Source organism: Cicer arietinum, chromosome 6 (genome assembly GCF_000331145.2).
Source record: "Cicer arietinum cultivar CDC Frontier isolate Library 1 chromosome 6, Cicar.CDCFrontier_v2.0, whole genome shotgun sequence".
Classification (NCBI taxonomy): Eukaryota; Viridiplantae; Streptophyta; class Magnoliopsida; order Fabales; family Fabaceae; genus Cicer; species Cicer arietinum.
The window spans coordinates 19,406,398-19,416,819 of record NC_021165.2 but is presented as its reverse complement, the minus strand read 5'-3'; the positions used below and the strand labels follow the sequence as shown (position 1 = coordinate 19,416,819).

The 10,422-nt window shown below is 29.3% G+C and overlaps 1 protein-coding gene across 2 annotated transcripts; it reads right to left on the bottom strand.

Annotated features, from left to right (window-relative positions):
• Window positions 1–2,742: 2,742 nt before the first annotated feature.
• On the bottom strand, window positions 2,743–8,372 carry LOC101506548 (plant cysteine oxidase 4). Of its 2 annotated transcripts, none has more exons than XM_004505425.4 (6): window positions 8,091–8,372; window positions 7,259–7,567; window positions 6,554–6,708; window positions 6,310–6,460; window positions 3,151–3,354; window positions 2,743–3,058 (listed from the first exon to the last, which is right to left on the bottom strand). In XM_004505425.4, exons 2-6 carry the CDS (start codon window positions 7,359–7,361, stop codon window positions 2,940–2,942), a joined length of 732 nt encoding a protein of 243 aa, XP_004505482.1. In that variant the 5' UTR covers window positions 7,362–7,567; window positions 8,091–8,372; the 3' UTR covers window positions 2,743–2,939. The 2 variants fall into 2 exon arrangements, with proteins under 2 accessions (XP_004505482.1, XP_012572635.1); XM_012717181.3 differs by having other exon boundaries at window positions 7,259–7,520.
• Window positions 8,373–10,422: the final 2,050 nt, after the last annotated feature.

The window sequence follows — 10,422 nt, the reverse complement described above, 5'->3', positions numbered from 1 at the left end:
TACAACTGATTCTGAGCAGTGATGCAAATTTGGAGCCTTTTTTGATTTCCTACCAGTCTTTTTGGTATTAAAAAATAAAATTGAGTTAATAAAAATTTATATATTTTAGATTAAATACGATCAATATTTTCTTATATTTATAAAAATGTTATATTTAATTTGTGTTCTTAATCAAAGATTGATGGTTCTTACATGGTAATAAATCTAGATAGTGAATGCTAAATAAACGGAAGAGTTTTTGAATTAAATATATAATATTGATATTTTACTATTTAGATGTTTGTTAAAAATTTTAAGAAATAATATAATAAATCATCTATATTCTTAAATATAAGTTCTATTTGAAAAATAAAATTTATGAATACATTGTTAGAAACATTTATTATTTTTTTTTCTAGATATATTTATCTTCGATGCTACATAATTGACTATAATTAATATTATTATATTATTATACATATAAAGTATATCAAATAAGAAGAATTTTATAATAAAAGAGTGAGAGTGAGAGAGTTAAATTTTGATCACACAATCATTTCAAGATTAGAAGAAAAAGTTATGTGACTTTTTTAACTGATCAGGTGTCACTTAAATAACTCTTAATCATAATAATTTATGTATGATTGTACTGTCAAAATTTAACTCTGGAAAACTCTTCAATCTCTCGTGATAAAACTTTTCACCCTCTCATTCTAAAATTTCTCTTATTTGATATATTCCTTATACATACATACACATAAATTAAATTATATACCTTTTTTAATATGTAAAATGATAAAATTGCTCAAGATAAAAAGGAAAATGTGGAGGATTCTAAGTTTGGATATTTTGTTTTAATTTTAAAAGATAAGTTTGAAAACAGAACTCATTAAGATACAATGCCATTAAATTAATTTTTTATTTAATTTTTCGATAGTTTTAGTTTAGATCTTAAAACTTCATAAATAAATTTTATAATTTTTATTATTATTCTAAAGATAATATGTCAATACCAATGGCCGAAGACCGCGTCACTCCTCGCCACTCTAACTGCTGTCATTTACCACCTCAACCTGTGGAGGAGCTTAATGGAGATTGGTGTAGATTATAATCCACCCCAAATCCCCAAAATTATGTGAAGGATTAATATTGCATTTTTCTTATTGAAAAACAACAATTATAATCAAAACTTTGGAAGTTCCATAACTCAATTGGACCACCACCTTTGACCATTGCGCCAACATCTAATTGTCAATTACCACTTGGAGAGCCACATGTTGTCATATTTGACAATCATCACTTTCAATCACTATTATTAAAATTATTATTAAAAACTTGTGAAATAAATATTTGTTGATCTTTTATTTTATTTTTCATCTTTCTTTTAATTTTAAATATTATTAAAAAATATGGAATAAATATTTGTCAGTCATAAATATAAAAAATTACACGAGACAAATATTATTAGTGATAAATATAAAAATTATAATACAAGTATTTGCCGCTAATACATAAAAAACACTTGACAGATATTTATCAATGATAAATATTAAAAAAAAAATACAGGACATGTCTTTGTCATTGATAAGTATACACAAAATATTGAATAAATAATTTTCTCTAATAGAAAAAAAATATAGTAAGTGATAAATATAAAATTTATGGAAATATTTTGTACTGATACATAAAAAATCTTATGAATGAATTATAATTTCTCTAAGGAAAATTGTGACTGAGATGTGTTTCCTCTCTGAATTCTTGGATTAGAAGAATCTTATCAATGACTTCCTTACCATTGTGACGATTCTACATTGACTTATCAATCATCCTTGACGGTGGTGCATTCTTCATCTTCTCAACCTAATCCATCTTTGGTTCTTTTTCTCTTTTCATTTTGTCACTTTATTTGAAAAAATCACTTTTAGATCTTTCAATCTCACATGGAAGCATTCAAATCCACATCATTATTAATTTCAAGCTTTTTAGTCTAATCTTTGTTTTTTATTCCTAGTGAAAGTAAGGTTGAATTACCCGACATGGGTGTTCACGGTGCTGTTTGGATCAATTTTGAGAGAAAGCTCATCCAATTCAAAGATTAAAACATTTGCAATTTGATTCGATTTGAATAACAACTAAAAAATTTAATCCGATCCAAATTAATGCGATTTAAATTGGATTGATTTTCAGTTGATACAAATTACAATTTATGTAACAAATTTGAAGCAAAATATTATATATAGTATACTAAAAATTAATATTACAAAATAATATAGATCAATTGGGTGTTGAGTTATATGAAATAATAATAAAATATATCAATTTAAACAAATAAGTACTATTAAAAATTAATTTAAACCAACAAATAATAGTTTAATGCAAAATCTTATACTAATTAAAAAATAAATAAATATTAAAACTTATAAATGTTATTTGGTTCGGTTTTTAGAAAAAAATCCAAAATTTGATCTAAGCGGTTATTATAAAAAAGTCCAAACTTATTCAATAATATTCCATTTGTCCCCGGGTTTTCATTTTCTTTTTTAAATCGATTTATAGTTATTTTTTGGATTGGTTATAATCCTTTTGAGATTAAACCACCAAACAAGTGATCCATGATAGATCAAAGCATAGATTATGTAACCATTCCATAGTGACCAAGTCACAATAATACCCTCTTACCCTTTAAGGTAAAATTTTGAAAGAGTCACTCACAATCACAAGTTTTATTTTAAAAAATTTGGTAAAAATTCTAACAGATTAAGCTGAGGTCTGTAAACACATTACATTAGTACATAACTATTATGTACAAACCCAAATGCCTAATTTACACAAACAAAGAATATAATATAATTATTTCACATATATCACACTGTTCCCTTTGTTGTAAGTTGTAACCAAAAGATAAGAAAGAAATTTAATTTATGGTATAAAATAAAATACAGAAAAAACAATAAAGACTTTCAAGTTCTCATAACTGGACCCCTGTACAATCCTCTCCTGATTACAAAGTCCTCAGGAGGTTGAAACTCTTCAAGCCAAGTCACTTCAGAAACCGTAACTCCGTCCAACTCGAGATTAACTGCATGTGAAACAACGTTGTTAATAGTATGAAAAACATTTGACAAGGTTCGGAAAGAACACGCGATCAATGAGAAAACTAAATGAAATTACCTGGAAGATCTTTCCTTTGGGATCGGCGAAAGTAAGTGCAGTGTCGTCCATCCTCAGAAGAGTAAGGTGGAGATAATATGTCAAAGACTGCACAAGGTGTTATGGCTTCAAAACAATGGATGTTTCCTCCTTTTGTGGGATAAAGAACTGTTGTTGGACATGGTGCTGTCATCTCTGTATCTTTCACAAGCTTTGCAGGTCTAGCTGTCAATCACAGATTAACAAAAAAATTGGTTCTAGGAGAAAGAATAAAAATTATTAATCATTATAGATTAACAAGAGAAGGAGAAAATGATAGGAAGTTTGAAGAGAAGAAAACTCGATAAAAATTATAGGACTCAACAATGAAAAAATGGACTTCATGGTTATACATCACAATACAATGTTAATAATTGATTGGTTTGGATTTTCGATGAAGTTCATGTGTGTGCATAACATGTAGATGTTGAAATTATTCAATGGTATTATAACAGATTATTATTTGATACATGAACCTTCACTTTCTCTATTCTTTTTGGAGAAAATTTTGGTGATACAGTATGAACCTTCATTTAGTTCATGTTATACATTCAATAAGCTTTCATAGTTGATCCATTACACCGTCAAATGTCTAAAAGAATGTTGATCACATTTTAACAAGGAAACCAGAAGCATGACTTGACAGCAGAAATGATTCGGTTATCATGGTGATACATTACTTCTAGAGAACAAGATGGCATTAGTGTGACTTCTTGCTATGGCAGCTATTAGACAATGGTTGTAATATCAACTAGACGTTAAAAATGTCTTCGTTCATGGTAATCTTGAAGAAAACATATATATATACATATATATATATATATATATATATATACAGAGAGAAATTACTTAGGTTTGGTGTAAGTTGAAGTAATGTATTCTCTTTATTGTTTAAAATAATATCCGCGAGCTTGGTTCACAAAGCTTAGTACTGCTGTACAATAATTTGGTATGACTTAGAGCAAAGCCAATCATTCAGTTTTCATCATCATTCTTCAATTGGGAGATGTATTTATTTGGTAGTTTATATAGATGATATAGTTACTACAAGTAATAATTATGAGAGAATATCTCAGTTTAAGGAACATTTCTTAAGTTATTTTTATTGTTTTTGAGTTTCGAAAAACTATTTCAAAATAAATTTATGTCACTGAAGATATTAGTGAATTGAGTCGCGGACTAGATCGCTCTCTTTAAGAGATTTCGCGACACTGTCCAAATTGTGCAAGACAGACTATCAATCACGAAGTCCCCAGGATAAAACAACTCAGACATACTGTATCGGAGTTCTACTGTATCATATAAAACCGTTCTAGAATTACACGCTCAATATGACGGTTAAAACGAATCTTAATACGGCAGTTAAAGTCACTCGTTATATGGTACTATGGCCACTCATAAATCGAAAGTAATATGGTACTATGACCACTCATAAATCGAATGCGCTACGACACAAAAAACCAATCTACAAAAACCGCTCTAAAAAACTACGACAGAAAAACCGTTCATAGTGGTATTAAGACCACTAAAAAATCGACTAGACTACGGCATGAAAACCGCTCTAAAAGGATAATGGTATTAGGACCACTCAAAAGTCGATACAAAACCGCTCTAAAGTATCAAAAGGACTACGGTACAAATATCGAAGGGACATAAACTTGGAAATACATCGAACAGAAAAGAGAGAGAAAAGATAAAGTTGGGTAATGCATCCAACTTTTGTGTGCTTTTCACAAGAATTTGATACTCTTGATGGAAGCAAACCCACATATGTTTTCTATCCAATGTAGTACTTTAGTATTTATAGAGTTAAAAACTACTCAATATATGAAAGTTTTTTAATGTGTGACTTCAACAATTTTTAAATTCATACTCTATGTTTCAACAATTTAAAATCAAAGACTTGGGGAGACCAAAATACTTCTTTGGTGTTTAGATATCTCAACTAGAGAATGGTGTAGTGGTTTCACAAAGAAAATATGCCATAGATACATCGAAAAAAACTAGTGTGATCAATTGTAAACATATCGACACTTCTATCAATCAGAAATGTATATCATTACCAATTAGGAGGAACGTTATTCAAATCTTGGATGAAAAAGAGTTAGACTGAGAAATTGAACTATCTCACAATAACTAAAAAAGATATTTTCTTCGCAAATAGCATTATTAGTAAATTTCATGCAATCTCCACGTGTTGATCATTGGATCAAATTTTATGATATATTAAGAATGCTCTGGTCAAGGGTTGTGTTGGATGAAGGCAAAGGAAACACTAATATTGTGGAATATTCATAAGCAGATTTGGATGGTTCACTTATAGATAGGTGGTCTACTTCAGGGTATTGTGTGGAAACCTTGTCTCCCAAAAAGGTAAGAAGCAAAATGTGGTTCTTGATCTGGTCTAAGACAAAAAGTTGAGCTATGGAAATGGTTACTTGTGAACTTATATGGTTAAATGGTTATTTCGTGAATTGAAATTTGGCAGTGTCAACGAGATGAGATCTTATTTAATAAAACTGCTCTTCACATTGTTTCAAACCTAGTCTTTTCATGAAAAAACCTAGCATATAGAAATTGGTAGTCACTTCATAAGGGAAAAAGTTTTCTCTTAGGAAATTACTATTGAGTATGCAAACTCTGGTGAGTAATGATTACCTTGCAAATATTCTCATGAAATCTCTTCAAGGTCCTCAGATTTAGTTCATCTGTAACAAGATTGATGCATACATATATTATTTTCATGCATCAACTTGAGGAGGACTATTGGAAAGTATCTCTCAAAGTTAGGGAGTATATAATCTATTGTCATATATACAATTCGTTTTTAGAGTTGTCATATAACACTTGTGCCATATGACCTGCTTAGTTTCCTTATTTATGTAGGTTTTAATATTAAATTAGAAATCTTGTATATGTATAAAATTGACTGTGATGAAGAATTCCTCAAACAATTCAATAAATATTTTCCCATCTTAATATTACCAAATAGGAATATATAGATCAGGAATTAGATAAGGCGGTGTTAGTGTTCTTTGACAAGGATTTACAAGGAAGGGTATGCCACATTCCCATGCAAATACAGAGGACTATAGATTGGATTTAGTAACATTAAAATATGTAAAGCAATAGAAAACAGACCTTCAGATGAATCGGTACTGGAGCCGGGTACATCAATCCAATCATAGGATCTAACATATAATGTACCATATATGAGCTTGCTCAACACTGTCATGCCAGGATGATTATGGAGAGGAATGATAGACGATGGCGGCATGCAAAAAATTCCTATCTGCAAAAGATAAATTAAAAATTACTAATAAAAAACTTCAGCTGCTAAAGCAAATCTAAGAAATACGATCTAGAGTTTTGAGACTTCACTTACAGAGAAGGAGTCACATTCATGCAAATGCAAGTATTTTATAGGTGGTAAAGAATGATGACTCTGATGACTCCCATTTCGTTCAAACACCGGACCTGACCAATTTCGAACCACTTGTGCCTCTTGTTCGAGACCTACATCCGATGGCTTGATTCTATCTATAGAAACATTACGTAGCGTTATTAAGAAAGTATCAGTCGGGCATAAAAACTATTGAGTGGCGAGATCAAAATCATTTAACATAGAAAATTATCCACAAAAAAAAAAATTAATCATGCAGCTATATACCCTTTTTTCCACTCTTCAAAATAATAGGTCCACATCTGTTATCTAAATTAACGAGTAAGGAAATATTTTACACAACAAAAATCTTATGGATAAACAGTTGGCCAACGGTCCAGCATAAGATTATATATCAAACGGATAATCTGTTTATTGGCATTAAAAGATAATCAGCAAGTAAAAGATTAAATCGATAAATGACAATAACAAATGAAGTTTACCGCAAAAGCTTCAAGTCTCAATTCATCTTAAAATTTAAAGAGAAAACAGTTACCCTTCAAAAGGTAGAATCAAAAAAGAAAAAAAAAAGAAGCATAATTTATCCTTGTATGCAGTCACAATTTTCACTCATCTTTAGGCATCACACACATACTGTGAAGTTGACAATAGATATGAATTTATACTAATGGTAAATAAGGAACATACCTAACTTCTCCCGAACATTTTCAATGGCTGCTTCTGACACCGGTCCTTCAGGCGAAAAGGATGCCTTGCACAGCCTATAAAGCCTCTGTACATAATATGGCATCTTGTAAACTTGTGACCAACTTATCTACTCAAACCAAATCCCTTATGGTCAACAAGATAATAACACCCTGCGACTGGCTTATCGATTGTAATATGGACTTGATATTGAATTGGACAACAACTGTATTTTATCCTCGGAATCAAACCAACGGTAACGAACCTGCATGTTGCAATCTGTTTTCTTTGAAACTAATCTAATTCATGGACCTATTGAACAAGAAAAAATCAATGACAGAACCGAAAACAGCAAGTGCAACAACTAACTAACGACGTCAACACATTTAGGACACCAATTGTTCATTGAAAAACAATATAAACCATTTGCATTTTGCTCTATGGTTTCTATATAACTATATGCACAAGTTTATATTGAAATTAAAAATAAAATAAAATAAACACAAGCTTTCCATTGATAAAAACCAAGTATATTCATTCTTTCACCATTCCCACTTAACAAAAGTAAAAACTATTTTCACAACAGAATATAACATTTCATGAGTAAGCATAGATTTTTTTCCCCCATTTATCTCAGAAATATCACAAACTTTGTCAATTAAACCATATAAGTAACAATGAGCAAAACGAGAAATAGAAGCTGACCCAACAAAAGGGGTGAGCTGAAAAACTGTGCAAACACAAAAAAAATTACTTTTTGAATCAAAACATCAAATGGGGATACGAGATTCAAATAGAAAAGACCAAAAATGGAAGATGCAGAGGATAATGATACCTGAGAGAGAGACCCACTATTGAAGGAAGAGAATAATCTGAATCACGATGGCGTAATGAAGAAGTGGAAAAATGGGTTGAAGAATTGAAGGTGAATGGAAGAGTGTGCATATAAAGAGAAACGAGGGATTACTATAAGAAACAGAAGAACGAGGAAACAAGAACAAAGGGTGAAAACAAAATGGTCCCAACGAAGATCTTATCCACGTCATTACTCTATTTTTTGGAATAAAAAATTCATTAAAAAATTGCACCTTGCTTTGTTTTTCAGCTTTTCTGTGGATTTTAGAGCCGTTTTGAAACACCAGGTGTGTCCGACATGTTCTTCTTCTTCACAGCTGTTAAAATTTGACATGGTTGATTTTGACTTACTCAGGATAAATATAAAGACTATTGGGTAAATTTCATTTTCTTAAGAGAAAGCTACTCTTAAAATTATTGTGACTTTTTTCTATATAAATAAATTATTGTGACTATTTTTATCCTAAAAAATTATATATAGTTTCTTTAAATTTTTTATGTAAATTTTTTATATTATTACTCACAATTTTCAAATTTAATTAAAAACATTTTATCTCTACTGTGACTAGAATCCAGACGAATACTTAATATCTATATGTATATTTTTTTATTGCGTTAACGTTTATTAATTATACACAGTAATTTTTATTTTAAATAAAATAGTGAAGTTGACTGATTATAATTAGAAAAAAATAAAGATATACGTTAATTTAATTTGGTTAGCACTGCAATCGACCGATAAAACGGATTGAAATTAAAAAGAATATAACCGAAAGTAAAATAAACTATACCAAAAAAATATAATGTCTTTATTTTTAGTATAGATATAAATTATTTTTAAAGTCAATATATGATTGACTATGATATATTAATATTATAATATTTTTGACAAATAATAAGTAAAAATTAAACTCAAAAAATATTACTCTAATGTTTGAAAATATATATTTATTTAGTTGTTTTAAAATTAAAGAGTGTTTTAAAGATAACTTTCGTCTTTTTATTACACTTAATAATTATTGATAATTAATTAGTTTTGAATCCGTTTATCGACTTATAATATGAAAAATATGAACAACATAGGATTAAAATTGTTTTAACTAGTCTTGCACGCTTGCTCTCTTATCAAGTAGCAGAGTTTTTAGGCTCGTGAGTCAGTGGGGGAAATTGACTCATAGGATAAATTTGTCACTTTAACGTATTTAATAAAATTTTATTTTAACTTGTCCCAACAAATAAATAGGAGGTGCCCCACTATTTTTTTCCAATAATTTCAAAAGTTTTATATATATATATATAGTTTTGGTCTCTTTATTTTATATAATTTATAATTTTGTTTATTTTATTTTTTTATCTGTAATTTTAGTCTATTTATTTTTTTAAATTATGACACTTTATCCAACTCTAATCTTGATTCTTGAATTTGATGATGTGGCAATTAATGAGGTTGATGTATCATCCATATCATATTTAATTTATAATTTTATTAATTAGTGAATAGGTAATACCATTATAATACTTTATAGGTTTAAAAAAAAGCAAAACCCATGCCAAATTTAAAAATAAATAAATAAATATAATAATAATAAATAAAAACAAATTAACCCCACTCACTCTCACTCCCTTTCCATCTCACTCCCTCATTTTCTCCTATTTTTCTCTCTCTCCCCCTCGGCACACACTCCCCTCCTCCATTTTTGTTGCTTTTTTTTCTTTCTTTCTTTTTCTTCCCTTCTCCTTGCTTCTTCTCACTCTATTACTCAAACCCTCAATCCTTAAAAGAGATTTAACATCCTCACAAGCTTAATTTCTCAAACTCCTACAAATTCTTTTGGTTGAGATTTTTGGGTTAGGGTTTGTGTTCTAAGGAAGAAAAAGGGTACCCATCTCTTGAGGGTTGTTGATTGAGACTCATTGAGGTAAATGCACAACTCTAATCCTAGTATGAATTCATAGAAAAATGTAGATTTGAGTAAAAATATTATTTTGTGCTTAGAGTATATTTAAATGATTTTCATGGTTTCTTAGAGTTAGCTAAACTTTAGAATAGATTTTTCTAAAGTCTTGGAAATATTCTTGATACTCAGATTTGTCCGCTGAGATCCTGCCGGCTACTCTGAGAGTTGTTGTAGAGCAAAGTTAGACGATTCTCCATAGCTGTGATTTGACGACGATCATCGTCATATATTTTTATAATGCTATTATTATTATTATTATTTTGTTGTTTTCTATATTAAAGTTTTTATTGAAAAATTTGGGGAACACAACCTTTGAATTTTATCTCGATTTCGTCAATTATTTAATTTAACGGT